The following is a 23,580-nucleotide window of genomic DNA, read 5'->3' on the forward strand; positions in this document are numbered from 1 at the left end:
ACACATTCATTTAATAGAATACAAAGTATAATTATAGTCAGATCTTGTCCCTAATGATGTGATATTATAACCCTATTAATTTATGCATTCAGACAGTTGGTGATTTTTCTTTCAGCTGTTCTTCCTGTATTTGTGCTCATACAGAAATGTAACATATGACACACCAAGAGTGATGCTGCCATATATGTCACCTATATTATTATCACATATATACATCCTCTGGACATGTGAACATATAGGTTTATAACATATATAAAATACCCACAGTAAAATTTGTATATGTTCATATGTTGAAAATATCTTTATGATGCATTCTTTTCTGGTATAAGATGTTGCAACTGTATATATATATTAATGAGATATATTTAATTTAAATATGCACATGAAACTATATACATATAAAACTCTGTTTTTCTTTTTAGTTTCTAATTAATTTTAAACATGTCTATCCTCTCATTCTGGAAAAGTCTTTTGGACTCTACTGTTTATAATATCAACATATATGGATATATATTTATGTAACATGTCGATATAATATATATAATATAAGAACTCGACTTGTATGTCAATATATGAAATTATCACAATTTCTAATTGGTTTCATGTATAATTTTGACGTGTGTTCATTTTATATGTACACAGGCCTGTATGTCATATATGGAAAATTCAATATATGCACATATATTACATTTGCATATGGAGGAGCTGCAACTGTCGCTTTCAGCCTGATACTCCTGAACTTCTCTGTATTTATCTATTGTTATAGTTTTGCTGTTCCTGCTCTTTTATGCTGCTCTCATTTATGTGAACACGCTCAGGCGACCCTGGGTCGACTTGGCCGAGTCGATAACCGCTGTTGTCTGACCACACAGCGTGACCGCGGTTGTTAGTGAAGCCAGAAAATGACAAGGTATCCTGGGTATGGGCGAACTTGCTTCATGATAAATGCCCGGGTGTCTCTTACCATCAGGTTACACATCTGTCATCAAACCAGGGCGGCTCATTGCAGTTGACAGGTGGGCTACATCAATGTGCATCAGTGGAGAGAAGAATACATGAGGCCCAGGTGTTCTTCGTCACATCACACACCAGCTCTGGTCGTGGTCAGAGCTATTGTCGGCTGCATTAACAGGTGTCGATGCGACATGTCTCGAATCCTCACATTAACACTCCCAACACTGATCACACCAGGATCAAACCAATGCAAATCAAACAGGTGGTGCACAGTTTGGATAATAACACACACACACACCCCCCCCCCCCCCCCCCCCCCCCCCCCCCCCCCCCACTGAAACAGAGTGTGTGTCGTCTCTTTTCAAAGGATGCAAGTGTCATTTGAGGTGGTGATATGCTCGTTTGCCTAGAATCTGTTTCAGTGTTTGTATTTAGAGGCACATTTGAGCAGAAGTTTTCATTTAAAACTCACATCTGGAGACTACCGGGTGGAAAGAAGCCACTCGAGGGAATTGTGTTTCGCTGTAAGCGTGATGCAAACTCCTCACACCGTCGTATTAAAAACTGATGTTTTGTTGTTTTTCTGCAAGTGAAGTGACTGAGGGAACTGAGTGGATAGATAAACCGTATGAGCAGACTTCTATTTATGTCTCTGTGTTTAAAACTTGCTTTTTGACTATTCTTGAAAACACACCGGCGCCCCGGTGTTCATGGGAGCGGCAGAGAAATGCAGATCTGTTGTGCTCTGATTGTGCTGTAGACCTGCCTCTCCATCCCGCTCCCCTCTTGCTGGTCTCTTTGTTTTGCTGTGAAAGGCACATTGTTTGCGCCCTGTGCACCTGGGACGCTGCATCGACCGCTTCACACGGTGCAGCTCCGGGCCCCCGGAGAGCTGACTGCTCCTCATGCTTTCCTGTACCTGTTATTCCCCTGCTCCCCTTTCTACCTTCACAATTTCACAATAAAAGCCACGTTGGATTTCCTCAGCTTTTAATGTGACACACTGGTAATAGAGTGTTTTGTGTTTGCAGTAACTTAGTACAGCTCTAGAGTTGCATGAGGGGGGGTTAGTTACGTTATGGGCTGGTTTTGGAGTTGGGCGTGGATGCCTGAAAACAGTTATTGCACTAAAAATTTAATATAAGAACACAATATCATACTGGCAGTTTAATTGTGTAAATATTGATTTCACTAACTGCTTTAAAAACTCATATTAGTCCAGTTTGACTCCTATTTTTTCCATCTATTTCCTTCTGTCTCTTTCTGTCCATTTCTCAACAGAGCTGTTTTGAGCGTCTCTTCATGTTTGTTTCGTATTGTTTGGATTTTCCTCTGTCACTCTCAACTCTCTCCATACATCTTTCTTTCCATCCACGTCTTTTTTCCCCTGGCGCTTGCTGGTGTTCCCTCATTACAGGGGTTCGCCGACAGCTGCTTCCCGCCACATTCCTCCTGCAGAGGCTGCACATGGATTAGATACAGTGTGTGTGTGTGTGTGTGTGTGTGTGTGTGTGTGTGTGTATTCTACATTATTTCTGATTCTTGCTTGTGTAAGAAGATGCACTTTGAAGAGATTTGTATTAACTTGAAAGGAAGACTCTCTTTCGCAGTCTAAGACAAATGTAAGAGCAGACAATCCATCTATGTGTGACGTATTTATTATCAAATCCCAATCCAATCTTGGAAAAAGACTTCCTGGTCTTTTCAATTAAGGATGAAAACAACCAATCGGAGCACTTGTTTCTTTGGAGAATCGCCATCGATTCAAGTGTGTGTTTGTGTAATCACAGCCATATGTGTACACATTCCTGCACTGTATATAACATCAACACACTCATGGCTCACAATGCCCCAAACACAGAAATGCCGACTCCTCGTCGCCATAGAAACCAGATCCTGGCCAATAACAGAGAGCTGCCCTCTCCGGAGTGTAAACATTTTCCTTGTTGTCAAGGAGAAGTGGACACTGCTTGCGAGCCACGTACTTCTGATTTCAATAGTGTGTGTGTGTGTGTGTGTGTGTGTGTGTGTGTGTGTGTTTGACCTTAGATGTGTTGCCTCAGGGTGCGTGACAGAGAGCAGGAGGAGGTAGTGTATTGATACCAGCGATAATTTATGGCACTTGCAGTGTGGTGCACTTTTGAGTCGGAGGAATGCTCCACCAGACTCCACATGTTCTGGACTGCGCACGTTGCGGTTTGGAGCGTATTGGATGATGGCTTTGTATTTGTATTGGCAAAAAAAGGTCTGGGAGAGGTTATTTAGGGTTGCTGTTCAGTTGCTGTTTGTTCTTGTTTGGGTTTTGCCCCATGCTTGAATTTCATGACAAAAGCATCAGCGCTACAGAAAGTGAAGGCTGAGAGCACTCACACGTACATGTTGTGTTAATACTGGACGTTGTGGAGCCTGGGGTCAGTTGCACAAAGCACCTTAAGTTTTTCTACTTAAGTATGACACAAGGTTGAAGGAGTTACTTTTGCACAGAATAACTTAAAAGGGAAAAAAACAAAGGCATTTGCGGCAATGAAAGAGATTTTACAGCCGTAAAATTCTAGAGCAAAGGAAGTGGAAGAGCACAGCTGCGGAAAGCGGAGTGATCCAAATCAAATCTACAGCGCAAAATCAATTTCTTCGTCGTTGAGGGTCCAGCGGGTTCTTCCGATCGCTGGAAAACTCTCGTTGGGACGTTCATCCTCTTCGTTTATCGTCATAATCTCAGACATGTTGTGGTTAAGATACAATCAGAGGAACCTGAAGTTCTTTTCCTTAGTTTGTTTGCTCATGACTTTTGTGCAACGGCTCAACTGACTTAAAGTGATTCCTTCAGTATGAGGCCCAGATAAGGAGAAAACCTTAAATACTTAAGTGAAAACCTTAAGGAGAAGAATGAAGGTGTTTTTTTTTTATTTTAAGGAAATCTTAAATTAGACTTTAAGGAAAATCGTCATAGCGACAACAACCCACCTCACTAATCGACCTGCCCCCCCCACCCCGCTCTCTTGGGATATTTGCAACGTGATTTGATTGGCTGGAACATCTGTATGAATGCGAGTTGATTGGCCCCGACGTCGAAATAAATGTCTACTTTTCACAACTTCCGCTGAAAGCAACGCAGGCAAAGTGAAGCGATGCGACCACAATGCAGTTTGGCAGCTCACGACATCCGCCCATTCAAAGCGAAGGAGAGGCGTCTCCGGTGGAGCCTCCTCCATCGTCTCCTTCATCCTCTCTTCCTCCTTTTTCTTTCTCTTTCTTCCTGATGTTGGAGAGAGCCAAACACCACAGACCTGGGATTTTTATAAAGCCACAGAGAAAGTTTTGAGTCATCCAACACTTTATATCCACAAGGCAGATTGGCAAAGCTCTTAGAGTCACTGGGGTTTATGGGCTCCTGCTCTCACACACACTCTTTGCCTACCTCGCTCTCCCTTTCTGAGAAGCTATTGGAGCCTATAGCCATGGCTTATTTGCCTTGTATAATGGGCTGCTCAGTGCCAGAGGATTGGCTTGGCTTCCAGGGGAAACCGGAGGAAAGAAGAAAGTGGAGTCAAGGGAAGGAGGCGAAGTAGAGTTGTGCTCAGTGAAGACTGCTGGTCTGGGCCTTCGGTTCCCCGGGTCTCTGCTGTAATGACTGTGTGTGTGTGTGTGTGTGTGTGTGTGTGTGTGTGTGTGTGTGTGTGTGTGTGCGCGCGCACGCATGAACTTGTGGCAGCCAAGCGGGGATTGAAGGATACTTTGACTCCACCGAGAACCAGACAGAACTCGGAACACACCAGACGTTAAACCGACCTCACCGGCCCTCTTGTTAAACACTATTAGACCGACAGAGAGAGATACTGTGTTCTCTGCTCACACCGTCACATTATGGAAACAGTCTCCCAACAAGGTAAAGCATTAAACTTCAGGGTTAGAGACGTATATTATGGTCTAGACTTAAGTTAAGGATCAGGGTTGGGGTTAGGCGTGCGGTGCTTATGGTTAAGTTATTTGTGTTGAACTTTTCATACAGGTTAGTGCAGTTCAAACACACATCACAGACGACGGATGAGCTAAAAAGAAAAGGACAAATCAAGTAAGAAAGCTGACAGAGATACAATAAAATACATTAAAAAAGATATAATAACATTAGCAAACAAAAATGCATTAAAAAAAATCAATAAAATAACAGAAGGAATAGAATAAAATACAATTTAGAAAATAATTACAATAAAATAAGTGATAAACATAAAGTGACTAATGACTAAATTAAGCCATATTTAATGAAAAGCCAGGTTGAGGTTTGTTTTGAGTTACTGTTTGATTAAAATGACAAAATATTGAACTGAGGTAACTGTAACTTAATTAGTTTATGTTCGTTAGTATACTGGACATAGATTATCACTTACATCTCTGGTAGCATGTTTACTTCACGTGCACGTGTGTGTGTGCGCTGTGGTAATGTTCCTACCAACCCCAAACTACAGTTTATATCTCTGAAAACTGATGCAGTACCACAGTATAAAACTCACATTTGAGCAATAACATACGTGGAGCTTGAATGTAGTCGGAGATATTCTTGTTAAAGTTAAGTAAAGTTAAAATAAAAGTACACAAATCAGATCCATGTTGTAGTAACAGAATCGTCATTGAACTAACAGTATAAGGTATAAACCCATATTCCACCATGACTTTATATTCGCCTTTGTCCTGTGCGCACACAGACATTTTGTCATTGGAGTTTAAACGTGCTTTCCCGCTGTTGGCGCTGATCGCTAATTAGCTTTTCTGAGTGCTCTACATATTTGAACTGTATCTCACTCTGTGTGTGTGTGTGTGTGTGTGTGTGTGTGTGTGTGTGTGTGTGTGTGTGTGTGTGTGGACTACAGTAGTGTGGCTCCACTAACTTCCCTAATATTAGCCTGTAGCCTGTGTTCTGTTCCGGAGGCCAGATTAGCTGCATTGATAAAACTGACCTCTTGTTAATCACGCCGATTCCGGCGCTGCGCCGCATTTTTCTCGTATCGTAATTTCCCTCAATTTGCATATTTCTAGTTCAGTCATTCTTTTCACTTCCACTTTTATTTTTTTCTAAAGCCTTTCTTCTTCATGTTCTCATTCTAGCTAGCTGACCTCTTGCTAACCTGTTAATGCAACATGTGGCATGTTTCTCTTTCCCCTCCCTGTTTGTTTGCTGTGGCATTTAACTGGATTTCCTCAGACACTCCGATGTGTGTGTGTTTGTTTCTGCGTGTGTGTGTGTGTGTGTGTGTGTGTGCGTGTGTGCAGTCAATGCTAATTCCACTGAATGGAAGGAGGTCTCTAAATAGCTGTGCTTATGAATGAAATGGCAGCAGTCTCAGACTCGAAACTGGGCGAGAGAGCTAGAATGAAAGAGGCAGAATGTGCAAGAGAGCAATTAAGTTGAAACGAGGATTGAAGCACTGTCTGACCTCTGCCCTTCCTTAACTCTCTCTCTCTCTCTCTCTCGTCCATCACACACACCAGTTGCGCCTGAGTCTTTCTGAGAATATATATATATATATATATATCTGTCAACCCACAACAGGTCTGTCAGCCAGTAGCAGTCATTAGTGGTGATATCATCCTGTCTGCATTTGGGTGTGTGTTTGGTAAAAATCACCGCTGGGGATTAAAGCCTCACAGGCACTTCAGATCAATTATTCATCCCTCATCTCTCCGTCTTTCCCTCACTTTTCCGCCTGTTTAATTTGCTCTTCTCTCAGCTCTTTTCTTTGCACAGCTCTTTTTCTTTCTCGGTCAGGACGACTGGAAACTGGACATGAGATATGAGACGTGATATGTGTGTGTGTGTGTGTGTGTGTGTGTGTGTGTGCACTTAAAAAGGCACACACACATGTTGGAGTGATTTCTGTAGAAGGTCATCTTCTCTTCAGACATCTAATATATATTCTTTCTTTTCCCCTGGGCTGTTAATGCTCTCACTCACACATCACCTGTACACACACTCACACACACACACACACACACACACACACACACCACACACACACACACACACACACACACACGCACCCCAGTCAGTACATCTCTCTTAATTAGGATGACAGATATGATGCTGTATCCTGTCTGACAGACACACATTTGCTAATTCACAGCCTTGAGAGCACTTCCTGGCTGCAGGTGTTTCTCTCTCTCTCTCTCTCTCTCTCTCTCTCTCTCTCACTTTGTGTGTGTGTGTGTGTGTGTGTGTGTGTGTGTTTCCATACCACTCTGCTTGCAGGTGTAAAAACCTTATAAAGGATCTATAAATGGTTCATAATTAGGTTATTAATTCAGTTGTTAACACTTTATAAATCATAGATAAACAATCATAAACGAGTTATAACACAGTTTTCATACATACATTGATGCAGGCTCACTATTTGGCAAGATCAAGTTAATGCTCACTACTCATTAATCTTACTAACGAGATAGCGCCATTTATAACTGGTAAAAGGAACCTTATAGTAACTCATTAATAAATGATGACGTGTTTGACACGTTACAATAAGATAATGAAGGTAGTTTGAGTTGCCATAATTTCATCTGCCAAATGAAAACGTTTTGACCATTAAGATGCTGACGGTGGTTAATTGCTGGTAACTTAACGAATATTTGACGAAGCAGCAGCTACAAACGCTCGACGATGGCGAGAACAAAGAGATATGAGGCTCAACAGTACAGATACATGTGGGCTCACTATTTGGCAAGCAACAAGTCACTTTTGCTGTTATAATTGAATTGAAAAAGTATTAACAAGCTAATTGATAAACTAGTAATAAACCATTTATTAATCCTTTATAAGGGCAGTCTCACTGTCTCGTGGTGGCCTGGTCACAGGTGAAGGTGGAGGTTACGGTTGCAGCACATCTGATTGGTCAGTCAGAGGACACAGTTGGTCGCACTCTTTCACTCCACGCTGATCATTAAGCCACGGAGAGAAATGCGACTCATTTGAGAAATGTTAATTTCATAGTGCTTTTTATCCAGAAAAACTGCAGCTCCAGCGTTTACTTGTGTTTGTTTACAGGCCGGTTTTAACTGGAGCCGACGTTCTGTGATCAAAGCTCCGGCTAAATCCGAGAGGGCTTAGGGCCGTCCCACTGTAAAACCGTTAAGTGCTCCTTCAAGCACACTCTCTGTAAGGCCGCATTTCTGCAGACTTTGCCTGAGGGAATTACCCACAGTTCATAACATTGTAATGTCAAACACGGGGTTACCATGGTGACCAGGGGGAAGCGTAAAGAACGGTTGAGGAATAAAGCATTAAAAGGAAACAACATCAGGAGAAAGAAGAAGTTCACGTCTAAGGCTCAATCCCAATGCTTTGGACATTGGGATTGAGCCTTTTTCTTCTTCTTCTTCTGTCTTGTTCAGTGGTTGGCATCCGCAAATGTTGCGTCATCGCCACCTACTGGAGAGTCTGAGGTCCTCCTGCATTTGTGAATTTTGTGTGATGGATTTAGAGGCACAGATCACACATCACTGCGTTTATTAGTACATTGTGTTTTATGTTTTACATGACTCAGCATTCAGGTTCATTAATAGTTCTGAGACTGTTTTAACAGCGTAATGAAGGCGGTCTCTGAAGGAAGCTGAAAAGGCGAAGCGGGAGGAGAGTCTGACAGCCGAGGGGTTTCTGCGGTTGATGATGTCGTTGAAATAAAATGTCAGACACATCACAGTCTTTCAAAGACTCAAACTTCTGCTGTGTAGCTGCGACAACTCTGCCCCATCACCTCAGCTACAGACTCCACAGCCACAGAGATGTGACTCCACAATACTTCCCCATGAAAGCCCACGTTGCTTAGCAACTCACAGCCCGCAGTGGCAAGATACAGGGGAGTTTCCTGACTGATGAGAGAGATGTGTGTGTTGTGTGTGTGTGTGTGCGTGTGTGTGTGTGTGTGTGTGGAAGAACTATCAGGAAGCCTCCACCCTCCTTGGCACATACATTTCATACGTAAAGCTCACCAGTAAAAGCACGAGGCGTCAGTTCACGACCCGACTGCGTCTGCAGCTGGACCGATGCCGGGGGACTGGATTATGAACTGGTTCTGTTTTTGAATATTGATGAGGCAACTGGATCATGAAATCAGCCTTCTTTTCTTCTCGCTGCTCTCACATAAAAATGGATATCTTGCTATAGTCCCTCCTGAGTCCCCATTGTGTCAGAGGGATAGTTGGTTTACTCTGTGCATCCATATTCATGAGCAGGGAGCATGAAACAAGCAGCTGCCAATTTAAACGGACAGCATCTTGGAGTGAGGGCTGGATTTATCAATAATGTAAGCTGGTAAAAGTTTAATGGTGGTTGCTGTCATCAATGGCCCCACCCCCCCCATGGGAAATCATTAGGTCAGTTATCTAACCCCCCCCCCCAGCACTCCCTAACACACACACACACACACACACACACGTGACAGTGCAGTAAGTGTTTTGGAAGGACATTAAGATGATGTGCGTTTAGCTCTGTCTCTCTCACGTGTTTCTTCTTCCGCCATCTTTCACTTTTTCACATCCCCCCACCCCCCCCCCCCCAATCTCCCTCCCATCCTTCCACTTCCACCTCGGTTTTAGCCCGTTAGTTATAACCACTCTCTCATATGGTCGGCACTGATACAGCCGGGATGACAATATGCAGCTATTTCCCTCAACCTCCTAACTCCCTGGCTCCTGACTCAGGCTTCTGATAAGGATGTGCACTGTTACACCAGCAGGATTTTCTACGCCGCGAGAGCAGACGCTCACACTGTAACGCAGCAGCCTTTGGCTAAGAGTTGCACCTCTCCGTGTGTTTGTTTACATGCTTAATGCTTATTTTTAAGTGTTGAAATTTGGATTCAACTCACTGTAGCTGTTGCGTTTTATATGTGTTCGAGCAAGAGTCTTGGTGGATCATCTTCCTTTTCTCTTTCTGACTGATGGGAATATTGCAGCAGCTCAACAGTTTATAGACATTTCATAGACATTTCTTTTTGAATACACTGTTTCAGCAGCTTCTACCTAATGCAGTCACCCGCCAATAAGAACGTTAATTTTCCCACTTATTCCCAGCTGGTCTTTGAATGATCAAACGTGCATCTCTGAGATCACAAGCATGTGTTTTGAACCTCCAGGCTACAACCAGCCCAGTGTTTTGAAAGTGTCTTCATCACACAAGCAGCAGCTTTGTGTGTTTTTTTTCCCCCGACGCTTTAAACAGATCTCTGTTGTGTTTTCCTGACAAGCATCCTCCTGCGGGTGTAGCGTTAATGACTGTCCTCCACCCAGAAGCGAGAAGTGAAGTAGCACGATGTTGCCTGTAAACTGGGCAGACACTGGACGCTTTTATTAATCTTGTATATCCCATATGTCCCACTCACTCGGATCAGCTGAACAGCTGATGCTAATATCAAACATAAACATGAGACCGTGATAGATTATGTGCACTGACAATACCAATAAAGTTTTATTCAAACAAGATGGCCTCCGTCTTCAAATAGACAGGCTGCGTTAATTATGCAATTCTGAGTTTGAGCTTGAACGAGAAGAATGGGAACCTGCAGACGTCTGGACCTGCAGGGGGGGGCAGCGATGAAGTACATTCACTTGGGAACTGTGCTTCCGTATATTTTCAGAGTATCTGTACTTCACTTGAGTTTTATTTCTTTTGTAAACCTCTGACTTTTACTCCTCGGCACTTAAAATATTGTTCTTTTGACTCCACTTTAATTTCTATGAAGTGCTCTTACTTTGAAAGCAGCTTTTAGTCTGCGGAATGCAATTTCTTTTATTTTGAAACTGTGATAGCTCATACACTGTGTTCATCACAGAGGAAAGAAACAATCACAGCCAACTCCTACACTGTCAGTCACGCTGTGCTTGCGGCATTTGCATTTTTGAACAGCTCAGTTTGAACTGGGCAAATAAAGAAGATGAAGAAAATAAAGAGAGAATAGAGAGAAGGGAACAAAAACAAAGAAAGATTCCTTCAGTTTTAAATGTTTGCTGTTATTTACCATCACCACACTTCATCACTGCCTAAAATATGAAATCAACAATTACAAGCTTTTAATTCCACAGTAAGTCAGTGCTTCAGTAGGTTGTTTCAGAGTCATTAGGTTTAGTTATTTAGTATTTTTTTAAATAAAGTACTTGTGTACTTCGTCCACCTCTGCTTTCAGCTCATTTTGTCAACTGCTGAACATATTCGATGACTTTTACCCAACGCATGTCTTTTACCTGAACACCAGGTGATAAACAGGAACAGTAATGAAGCTAACAGACGCTGCCTTGCGGCTTCGTAGGGTCACTACTATTTGCCCCCACTCTGATTCCCAAAGGAAGTCGTTCTCAAAATCTGCTGGACTCAGGTTTTTGGCAGCTGGGATTAAAGCATTTGCTGAAGATTAGATTTGTGAAGCAAAAAAAGAGAGACAGGGAAAGTCTGAACTCGCAGCCTCATCAGTGGAAGATTCATGTGCATCAGGATTTGTTCAGCAGCAGGAAGAGAGCCAGACAACTGCCATCTACGTTTCTGATAAAATGGCATCTCGTCATGCGGCGGCTCGCAAACACCTCGATCAGTAAATGCAAACGCGTGAATGCGCGCTCGTGCATGAGCACACACACACACGCGCGCACACATTTACGCACAATGACAATGATGAATTGCGCATTACGAGGGGCTGCAAGCAGTCGCCCTCAATATTTCATGAACATCCTTCCTCTTTCAGTCTTCTCTCTCCTTTTTTTTTTTCTGGCATGTTCAGCACTCTTCCTCCGAAAAAAAAAGTTTCATTCTTGTCAGTCACCTCCCAGAAAATAGCTGGGGTAAGACAAAACAGACAGAAAAGTGAAAGGAGAGAGAAAAGAAAGTGATCAGAGAGAGAAAAGCTTTGACGGGATTTGTGAAAGGTGGGACGGATGGGAGACGAGCAGCAAAGGTGAAGCAGGCGGCAGATGTCTCCAACTTGAGAGATAAACCTCACTTTTCACCCTAAGCTATCTTTTCCTGTTTTGCACACCTTCACTTACAGTTCCTGTGTTTTGTTTTTTTTGCGGCTTTGTAAAGTTTCCTCTCTGTTGGGGAGGCGTTGCACTCCTGAGGAAACAAACACAAAGAGAAGGCAGGTTGTCATGAGAGGTAAAAGAATCGTCAAACAGTGAGGCCACTCAGGAGAAGCAGACCTAAAAAAAAGAAAAGGGGGGGGGGGTGATTTAAGCGTCGGCATTCCTCTTCACAGCGTCTATTTCATAATCGTATCCCCAATGATTTCCTGTCTTCGGACTTGAAAAGCTCGACAGCGCGAGGGCCACGATCGCCCCTGCTCGCAGCTTTAGTTGTTGTCTCTCTCTCACATTGAGCCAGCAGCCCAGTGCTAACAGCTGTCGTGAACTTGATGTTGAATTTAAGTCATAAACTTGCTCACAGTGATTGTCGGGGGTTTATGTAAAGATCCTAATGCCGCAGCTTTAACGATCTATTTATAGAATTATTGTGTTTACTGACTCTCTGTCACCGGCCCCTCTGGCCCAGTAACTCATCCAGCCCACTGGGAATCTTCCCACGTCTCCCGATCATTAGGATGTGTGTTTCCAGTAATTAGATTGGTGTCAGTCGGGGCCCACAGCTTATTTTTTGCCCTGGCAGCTTTATTCCACCCTGATTAGTGAGGAATCGGTCGTAACAGTGGCAACGACTTCAGTCCTGTCTTGTTACAACCAAAGACGCCAAAAGTCAGCAAGAGCCCAGTTCACGTCTGGGAGCTAGACTCTACATCTTCTGTCCAATAAACCAGTGGCTCCCAACCTGCGGGTGAAGGTGTCAAGTGGGCCGACAATTCATTTGCAAAACTACAATTTTGGTTTAAAGATGTAATTATAAAAAATATAGATAATGTTTTTAAATGTTCTAAAATGGAAGGATGGAAAAAAAAGGAAGCATCTTTAAAAACTGATGTTTAAAAACTTCTTTCAGCTGGACCACTTTGCATATTTGTTTGCTGTTTCTGATTGTGCACTGAAAGATTACATAAAAAAATAATCTGGTCAGCAACAGGAAGAATTCAAAGTTAAGAGAGTCGAGAGACGGATGGTGAATCAAGAGAAATTGAGCTTCCTCTGCTTTCAGTTCAGTCCCGAATGTTCGATCGGGACCAATCGAATAGAAACTGCTGTGAGAACTCATTATTTGGCCTCCATGTTGTTGCGGGGTCGGAGGTGGGCCGCAGACATCTTAGAGATTTTCAATTGGGCCATGAGTTGGAAAAAGGTTGGGAACGCCTAAACCCCGCATTTCACACCTACACTCTCTCTCTCTCTGCGTCTCAGCTTCCATCAGTCCGTTCCCTCCTGCTGTTGCAGTCCGGCCACCTCTTTCCTGACAGCTTTTAATAAGGGAACATGCACGTGCTGTGATGTTCGGTTGAATGTCACTGCACCTGTCCCACCTCCAGCTCGGCGTCCCATCTGTTTCCCCGGGCCAGGACACCATGCGTTCACTGGTGCAGGACTTGGCCTTTGTAAAGTGTGAACTTCATGGCAGAGTGAGTTTCAATCAAGGAGAGACGTGTGTGCACATCCTCTGTAAGGCCTCTCTGTGCTTTGATCTGAATTCCTTTCATGAACATAATAGGGAGTTGTGAAGTCAGAATTTCACCAAGTTGCATCAAGCAGACAGTCTCCGTTACATACTGTACAAAGTAAGCAATATTCATGCCTTTTTAACTGGGGCTCACACGTGGTTTTGAATTCCAAAGAGTATTTTATTATTGAAGCCACCACTTGTTAAGTCATAGTAAATACCATCTCACCCACTACACACAACCTATGCACTGAGCCAATCCTGTGTGGCATGGCGTCTCAGACTCGCTGCAGATGACCAGTCACGGTGGAATCTGCTCGTTTACTTGCTGCTACAAACTCTGATCACTTAGGAAGAAAAGACTGGAAGTCATTTTCTAGTACGCAAGTTATAAGGTTCCACACATATTTGGGCATGTGTGTAACGCGTGCGATATCACAACTGATCTCAGAGAGCAGCTGCTGCTCCCCTTTGTGCTCGACAAGCTCCAGCCTGTTTCAGTGGGACGTGGTCATGATGAAATGATAGAAACGACGGATAGAACGGCTGCTAATCAAACTAGCTGCCACAGACAGTAACCTCCTTCCACCACTAGAGGGCAGGAAGTTACATGATTTTTTTTTCAACCCTCTGATACGACCCGAAGGAGCGTCTCCTGACATAGGGCCCCTATGGCAGCATGTGTACCGGACATCGGTTGTCATGGTTACCATAATATACATCAAGAGCGGCGTACCGATTGTCGCCGTGGTTACTATAATAACGGTCGTGGCTTGGCGAGGTTCAGGAAAAGATTGTGATTTGGGTTCGAGTAAGTACTTCCTCAACATCAGACGATCTCTGTTGCCGTGTTGCCGAAATGTGGCCTCGTTCTCCACATGAGGACGGTCTCGATCCTTCATGGGACAGAAGCTCATGTGCAACAATTCTAGGATTGATCTGCTTTACATCCTCATATATCTGCAAACAGTCCGTAGTGCAGCTGTACTGCCCCCGTGGTGCTCGGCCCCTCGGTGAAGAAGATATGGATTTTGAGGAAGCGCACACAAAGAGCCAGAAGCTGTGTGTGTGTGTGTGTGTGTGTGTGTGTGTGTGTGTGTGTGTGTGTGTGTGTGTGTGTGTGTGTGTGGACATGGGCAGAGCAAGAGATGGATGCAGAACCACGTTCTGTGTGAGTTATAGTAAACACAATAAATAATATCTATTCAGAGAGGCTTGTCTGTATTGATCACCCTCGGACTTGTGTGCGCGCCTCATCTGTTTCTGCTGAGGATTAAATTCCCTTCTCATGAAAGAAAGAAGAGCTGGAGAGAGAACAAGTTCAAACTTTTTTCTTTTTCTTTTTGCACCAAACTTTGCTCTTTTGAATCTTTTACCCTATTTCTCCTTTCTTCCTCTATGTCACACACACACACACACACACACACTGTTATTTGTTGTTGTTGTTTGCGTCCTGGCGTGTGGTGTCAGATCATTAGAGGACAGGATCAGAGTGAATCAGCAGTGTGATGCAGGGAGGCAGGGGAGGACATAAGGCTTGCATATTGTTTTCCCTTCATTAAGCAAGAAGAAAGGGACTTTAAATCTGTGTGTGCATGTTCGCGTGTGAGAGACGGAAGACTGAAAAGATCCCATGGGAGCGGAACGCACAATACTTTTTAAGGTGTTGATGAGTTTGATAATGCTGCCTATCTGATGAAAGCATTGTGGTGTGTGTGTGTGTGTGTGTGTGTGTGTGGCAGGCTTCTTGCTTTCAGAGTTTTGACAGAGCATATCCTTGTGTATCTTTCCTCTAATTGAATCCATCCCTCAGGGCGTCACCACTTGTTTATATGCTGACACCATGAAGGTGAGTGTGTGTGTGTGTGTGTGTGTGTGTGTGTGTGTGTGTGTGTGTAAGTTCATACTCTCTCCTTATTGTTTAATTATAGCCCAACAGCTGGAGCGATGGAGGAAGAGAGGGGAAGACAGGAAAGGGAGAGTTATCGATTAAATTAGTCAGATTATTCATATTTGATGTTTTGCTTTGTCTGCGCGCTTCTGCCTGAGCGTCTCTCCTCTGCCATCACTTTGATTTCTTTCTCTTAATAAATTGTCTGTATTGTGTTGAAGGACCGACAATAAACAATACATTTCATACACTTGGTCAGTTGACAGGGTCTGAAGTGCGCCGGTAAAACTTGTCGGCCTTTTACACATGTACCAAGGGCGAGTGGTGTGTTGTCAGGACTTTACTCAACCGCCTTTAAAAAATAAAAAAGATAATAAAAAATGTCTCCTTGCCTTGTCAGTTGGAGCAAGAGATGAAGAAATACTTTCTCTGCACGTCTTTTATCTTGTTCTGTTTCGTAATTATGTGAATTGTGCAGCATGAACATTAGCATGAGCCAGTGTGGCGACAAGTAGCTGTTAAATATCAGTTACCTAGCAACACTTATCAGATGTTTGCTAATATGAGTTAACCAGTTAGCTCGTGCTAGCCACCAAAGCTACCGGTCATAAGCAAGTAAGGTTGTAGCAGCAAAGCCGCCGGTCACTGGCGGCAGAAACGAGCCGTAAACACGAGCCTGATAAATGGTCGTCTTTCAAGTCCGTGTGTTAGCAAACAGTTGATTATTTACTTGCCTAATTAACAGATCATGTAATTCTCTCAGTGAACCACTCTGTCCGTAGCATCACACTCACCAGTTGATGCTCATCATCAGTATTCATGTAGCCAGTTTCCCTGCGATGACTCGACTCTGTGCAGAATGCCAAACGCAGAAACACTAATCCAGTGTTTGTAGAGGTTTTTGCTTCTTCTGGTTCTTTTTCTTCTTCCAGATGAATGAGTTCTGCCCACTGATGATAAAACACACGTCAGGAGCATAAAATATCTTGTCCAAGGTCTTACACAACTCTCCGACTTCAAATCAACACACCACAGACTTACAGAATCTGCTTAGAACACAGTGTTCCTAATCCTTAGTGCAAACACTTCATGTATAAGTCATTCCACCTTCTACTCCTTTACTACCATGCTGTAGAATAGAAATCATATTGTTTTACCTCTTTCTACTCTGCCTCAAAAATACAGAGCCTGAGGGATCTGAAAATATTCACTCCCCCTGACGTTTTTTCAAGTTTTGTTCTTGTAGCCTTATGCTAAATAAAAAAAAGCACTTCCCCTCATCAGTCTACACTGAAATCAAGGTGTAGAAACATCTCAAAGATGGTGAAGAGAAACGAGAGGCTGACACACTGTCAATGTGATTTCAATTTTTCCTTTTGAATAAATTTGCAAAAACTTTTTAGTTTGTCTTTAAATTCAAAATGGCAAAACAACCTCCTGACACTTGTGCGAAAGTTTCATGAGTTTTAAAGCGTGTTCAGGCCCCATAGAAAAAGCATTTTATTTTGATGGAGAAAAAGAAAAATAAGAAACAATAGAATTTAAATCGGGTCCTCGCACCCTTTGGTGCTTGGTACTTGTACGTTGTTGTGTTATTCATGCAGGCTGCTGCAGCTGCGGCCATAAGGAATACTGGTGTTGGTCAATAATACATTTTTCATGCAGAGCTGTTGTCCAGGAGAAAATATATTCTGCTCTTTGTAGCAATAATTGATCAGAAATATCATTCATTCATTATTAATGATGGAGGGAAAAATAAAGCTGGTTAGATCTTTTTTTTTTTTAGAACAACTCATTAACTCAGTGAATGAACAGGTTTTGCCGGTTGACCTGGTGCTTCCTGTGTTGGAGCTGTGTGGTCAGGTGATCAGGTGATCAGGTGTCATGGTCCCGAGCCTGATGGAATCTCATTGATGAACTCAAACTTTCCCGAACTGAAATGACGCTGCGCTCCAGCTCCGACGAAGGTTGATGTCAGTAACTTACGAAGACAGCCCATGCGGCTCGTTATTTTTAATTATCCCAGCCTCCTTCAGCCCTTTACTCTGAGCTTTTGTAGATGTTATCAGTGTGTCAACAACAGTTTTTACCCCCTGCAACTTCCAGTGCCACCGCTCTCACACTATAGACCTGAGTGTCTGGCTTTTTTTTGTTTCCTGTTTAATGATCCCGCTCTCCATACTGACGGATCTTTTTAATTGCATCCCTTTGGACTCACACAACTTTGTGTGCATCCTCCAGTGTGTGACGCAACCCAGCGCTGCCTTCCAGACGCCACCGTCTTTACCCAAATGATGCTGCCGAGGTTCCTTCTGGTCACAGACTCAAATATCAGCCTGCATCTATTATTCAATACTCCTGTTCAATACTGTATAGGAAGTACCACTATCACAGTATCACATTCTGTCCTTTCAGTCCCTCCTTACGTTCAAAAATGGATGATCCTGCAGCACATGATTTATGTCCAGTGCCAATGTTTAGGGCGAACGCAGGAGGTAGTGTGGCCTTTTTATTTAGCGAGGCGTAAAATAAAAGGTTTGGAGGTTGCGGGTTGGTGGACGAGGAGCCGCTGTCACAGCAGAGACAGTAACTAAGTGAATAATAAATGATTCAAGGTATTTTTAGGCATTTTACATCTTTATTACAGAGACAACAGAGACGACAGGCCTAAAAGACTAATATAAAGACTGATGTTTTAAACAGTAGTCCAGTGATTTGATGCCTGAATAAATAACTTGACTTTCTGATCAGAAAAAAAACAAGAAAATAAACACAAATGAGATGAAAATCATAAATTATTCACTTTTTAATATAGATAAAAACATATATTAAGATTCAGTCCGCTATCATATATGGATTAAGATGCGTCTCTGACTATCGTGATTATATTTCATTTCAGAGAAATATCGTATCTATAGTTCATGTGATGTTCGTGGGCGTGACCGTGTCCCGTCGGCGAGGAGCTGTCCTTGACTCGGCTTTAACTGTTCTGAGATCAGTTAAGATATTGCAGCATTAAACTAACACTAAACTTGTGTCCGCTTGCCGTCTGCTGCTGCTGCTGCTGCTGTTTTTGACCAGCATGAAGTTTTGTGCTCACTTTTTTTTTTTTTTTTTTTTTGTGGCGGCTGTGGGACCACGCTGACCCAGCTGCATTCTGGGTCAGAGGGATAAATGAGCAAGTGGCCGCTAATGTGATAAAGGATGGACAGGTCGTTTGTCTTCACAGCCTCTGTGCACGCTTTTACATACATACACTGATGAAGTGCAAAGATTTCCTTATAGCTCACATATCACACACTGATACACACACACACACACACACACACACACACACACACACACACACACACACACACACACACACACACACACACACACACACACTTGGACTTGATGGCCTGTTCTGTCTAACATTGTTCACCAGCCTGGATGCAGTAGCAATCTAATATATGTGTGTGTGTGATTGTGTGTGTGTGTGTGTGTGTGTGTGTGTGTGTGTGTGTGCATGGAGCCCACATATGTGTCATGGTGTGTGTGTGTGTGTGTGTGTGTGTGTGTGTGTGTGTGTGTAATCTCTCTTCAGTCGATCATGTGCCCTGTGCATTAAGATGTCTGTCACATTCATGCTTCGTCCTCCTCTCTGTCTCTCAGCGTCGGCCTCTTTAAAGCGTCTTGTCTCGCGCCCTTCGCTAACGACCTGAACTGTTTTCCGACAGATCATTGGTTAACAGGGTGAAATCGGAGCAATGACTGCCACTCAAATCAGGCCCTGCTGGGGGTTCCTACTTCCTGGATTCCTCCGTGGCTCGTTTTTTCCCTCTCAGAAACTGGTTTTGAAAGCGACTTGGGTTTTTAAGAGACGTTTAAACTGCTCCGACAAAATGATGCAGTTTATAAATTTGAATGGGATAATGAGGTCACTGGAGAAAGCCGAGAGAAATGCACTTTTTTTTTTTTTTTTACTTCTGCTTGTTGCTTGTAAGACATATTATTCTCTGCCTGTGTTATATTCCTTAACTGTTGTTCCACATGGTTTGAGCGAGCGTCCATGCTGGTGATCCTGCTGAACTGTGTGACACTGGGCATGTTTCATCCCTGCGAGGACAGCAACTGCGACTCTGAGAGGTGCCGGATCCTGCAGGTAAGAACGTCTTTGGCTTGATTTGTGGCGGATTAAGTGTGTTTTCCTTTTCATATATTGTGTGTGTGTGTGTGTGTGTGTGTGTGTGTGTGTGTGTGTGTGTGTGCACTGTTCACCTGCAGCCCCAGGGCAGAGGATGGAGAAGCAGTGTGACCATAGATGATTTAGAAAATAAATATATGGTGGCTAATAGCGACTGGCCGCCACAAATAAATCAGTGTGTGGGGAAACGATTCGTCAACGGATTTCATTTCATTTCATTTGATACGTGCGAGCCACTGAGATCCTTCCAGCGGGATGATCAAGAAGGAGAAAACACAAATGCACGTTACAGAAAACAACACTCACGCACGTAGATGTGACACGACTAGACAAGGACAACAAATGCAAGAGTAATGGCTGGAAAACAAGCAGATGTTAGTGCAAGGAAGAAATCACTGTTTGCATGGCAGACAAGATACAGAGAGCCGCAGCACTGAAACACTGAGATAAATTATATATAAATGAGAGAGAGCCACTGAAACAGTATTTCCATAATATCTGGCCTCTGCAGCTCCCTCCATTTGCATTATCTGAGATGGAAAATAAACAACAACATTGTGTGGAGGTGTTTCCATTAATTTATAGACCGCCTTTAACCCAGCAAACACTAATGGAAGAGCGTTGTTGTTGTTCTTGTTGTAAAAATAAAACGGAGGATAGAAAACACATTTGTTTCCTGTGTTTGCCGAGGGAATCGAGCGCAGTGAGACGCAGTAGAACAGATCTGTTCATCTTGTGCAGGGGAAGGATAATGTGCTTGCAAAGTGGTTCCAAATAGATTGAATCAGAACAAAGTCCCTCTTATTTTCTTGTCCACTGACTCGGTGAAATTGAACAGTTTCATTTCCAAAATGAGATAGAGTGGGGTCCACGAGTCTGATGGGAGAGTGGTCTCAGACTCTGGGACCCCGCTGTGTCTATCATTTAAAAAGAAGAAAGAGAGAGAACCAGTATTTTCAAATGCTTTCAGATATTATAGTCAAGTTACTGATCAGACGCATTCTTTATTAAACGTTTAGTTTCTCCGAAATGAAAAGGAACACACCGTTGCCTTAGAAAGGAAAGGAAACTGAGATCAAAGCAAAGCAAAGGAAAGGGAGACTAAATGAGAGGCAAATAAAGGTGAAGAGAAGGAAACTGTGGCACAAGAGGAAAGGAAGTATGAGGAAAAGAAAGGAAAGGAAATGAAATAAGGAAATGCGAGGAATGGAAAGGAGAGAAAAGGAAAGGAGGGAGATGAATGAACAGAAAAGGAGAGAATAGATGAATTTGGAGGCTCAGGAGAAGAATCGAGGTTTTTGAGTCTGCCGTTGCCAGGGCAACCTGCGCCCATCGACTCCCTCCATCTTCTCTGCTCAACAATATGCGATGTGATTTAATTCAGTGGCTCTCCTGTCTGGAGCGCAGATGAATGTAGAGCCTGGAGGTTAAATGCATTCTCATTAATCCCTCGCTTCCCGCATTTCAATCTCCCCGCCGCTCTCCACACCCACAAGTCAAGAGATCGTAAAAGGCGCGTAACCCGCGCAGTGGCGTGCTCATGTCCGTCTTTGATCCGTCTCTCACCGTCTGGAACGCACCGTTCACACTCTCTCACTTTTCTTTTTCACACTTTTACATTCTCGCCACGCCGTTGCCTCAGTCCCTCCTCACCTCTCATCTTTTCCTTCTTTTCGCAGGAGCTCGGTTTGACTTCACGACCTTCTCAAGTGCAACATTTACCTCCACACATGACGGGATTTCGCTGTAACAGTACTTTGATGTTCCAGTATTTAAAATGAACACCTTGGCTGTTCAGCGTGATGTGATGCTGGTTTCACTTAGTTACTAGTTACTAGTTGCATCATATGAACGGTAGATATGAGGGATACAGGTTGTCTCATGTTGTGTGTGTGTGTGTGTGTGTGTGTGTGTGTGTGTGTGTGTTGTGTGTGTGTGTGTGTGTGTGTGTGTGTGTGCATGTGTGCATGAACACTGACGGTGTTTCATCTCAAGATTTTCTTCAAAGTTTCTTCAGGTTTCAAACTCGTGCTCTGTAGTCCACTCTGTTCGTAGCGACTGCCGTTGCTCTCGTCTCTAAAATAAATACTAACTTCCACTAACAACAATCAAATGACAACAACAGCACTTGGCAAACAGCCAATCAAATTGCAACGGGGCAACAGACAGTCAGGCCCAGCTTTCATTGCCAAAAGCTTTGGGCATGTATATTGTTGTTTCCCACACTCAGGGCCCTTTATATAAGTTTGAAACTATCCACCAACTGACAGCAGACAGCTTTGGATTTTTAATGTCATGCATCCATCTATGATCTCACTCATCTCTGTGTCAGTCAGCACCACTTCGGTTTCTGCTGCCAGCAGCTGGTGCTGTGCCCTATTTGCCCCAAATGATCCGTTGCCTCTACATTGCCCCCGTTTTACGAACAGCGCATCATTTTGCCTGATCACATACATCAATCGCCTCAATAAACATCAGTGAAATAATGTGATCTACAAAATAAATATCCTTAAGAATATAATAACCATAAAAGGATGTCATGCTTAAGACTGAATTAACTGGATTTGACTCCTGATGAGCTCAACCTGTGTTTAATTACCCCCCCCCTCTTATTAGCATCGTACTTAATTACCACGGTAATACATTTATATGAGAATAATAGAATACCTCGTAGTGCAACATGAACGCGCCTGTTTTTACAGTTTGTTTTGATGCCATTTGAAAGACATTTTAAACCCACTTGTTTTCAGATTGATCTCTGCACGGCTGGATAACATCAGATCTAATCATTCAACTAATTATGAGAATTTAATTTTGCACGTTTTTCTGACTTTCAGAAAAGAGCGTCAGTCTGCCACAAGTCGACTACTAGTCATGTATCTGTACAACGGCTGATTTAAGCCATTTGAACAAACAACTGATGTTATTTGTCTGATAACACTGTCTGGTTTACACACACACACACACACACACACAGAGGCCTGCCATGTGCAGAGAGGGTGAAGAAACATCAGAGCTCGTGTCTGCATGAGCGTGTGTGTGTGTTTGTGTGTGTGTGTGTGTGTGTGTGCATTACGCCGGCTGCCATGAATGGTGGTGATTGAGCTGAAAAGTCTCTCTCTCACAATATTATCTGCCTCCACCTGTGAGGAGTGGATCTCAACTGAATAGCAGATTACAGTTAGCTTGCCCTATTGTCCTCACCACATGAGGCATGCAGCGCCTTCGCCGGCACGTATGGCTGTCTGCCTGGCTGTGTGAGCGCACCTGTGTGTGTGTGTGTGTGTGTGTGTGTGTGTGTGTGTGTGTGTGTGTGTGTGTGTGTGTGTGTTGAAAGCATCTGACCCCTGTGATAATGGCATTCAGACTTGTGACAGGTGAAATTAGCATACATAGTGGCTGAGATTTATTTTCGGGAGAAGGTGTAGGGGAACGTTTTCATTAAATTTTTGGCACCTGTTTTTTAACATATGTATATATTTATGTACGGAAGAAGATTAGGATCACGTGAACTTTTTTATTTTTCTATTTTATCTTATTTATTTTTTTAGAAATGGATGTACGTTTATATATTGTAGACATATTTTATGGCATAAATGCTGAAGAAAAGCTTTTGGCTCTTGCCTGGTTAACGAGGTCTTTACTAGCTGTCTGCACTCAGCCACCAGCAGCACAGACCACCTCTGCCAACTAGTTCACTGGGGGGGGGGGGCTTGTATACTCCCCAGCAGTGCCCCTTGAGTGGATGCTTGCTATCATGTGGACTTCGCTGCTGCAGTTTTCTGCCTGATTGCTTATTGTTTACCCGCAGCGGTCTGGGCTAGCTCAGAAACACGTGGCGGTATCTAAATCCCGTACAGGAATGTTTCTGATCTGCAGATCTTTGATTGTTCATCGCTTCAACACTTCACGCTCGAGCACCTCACTGCGTCTAATAACTGCTGTGACACTTAAGGATTTGTGAGTGAGCCACAGAGTCGT

At 43.3% G+C, this 23,580-nt stretch overlaps 1 protein-coding gene across 14 annotated transcripts in view; it reads left to right on the forward strand.

The window, feature by feature from the left end:
• The window catches only part of cacna1g (calcium channel, voltage-dependent, T type, alpha 1G subunit), a 190,945-nt gene that overhangs the window by 55,055 nt on the left and 112,310 nt on the right, over positions 1-23,580 (forward strand). For all 14 annotated transcript variants that reach the window (XM_056365665.1, XM_056365666.1, XM_056365663.1 and 11 more), the window contains exon 3: positions 19,445-19,557. In XM_056365665.1, the coding sequence (XP_056221640.1) occupies positions 19,445-19,557 (113 nt within the window). The remainder of the gene's footprint in view (positions 1-19,444; positions 19,558-23,580) is intronic.

The sequence above is a fragment of the Seriola aureovittata genome, chromosome 21 (assembly GCF_021018895.1).
Source record: "Seriola aureovittata isolate HTS-2021-v1 ecotype China chromosome 21, ASM2101889v1, whole genome shotgun sequence".
NCBI lineage: Eukaryota > Metazoa > Chordata > Actinopteri > Carangiformes > Carangidae > Seriola > Seriola aureovittata.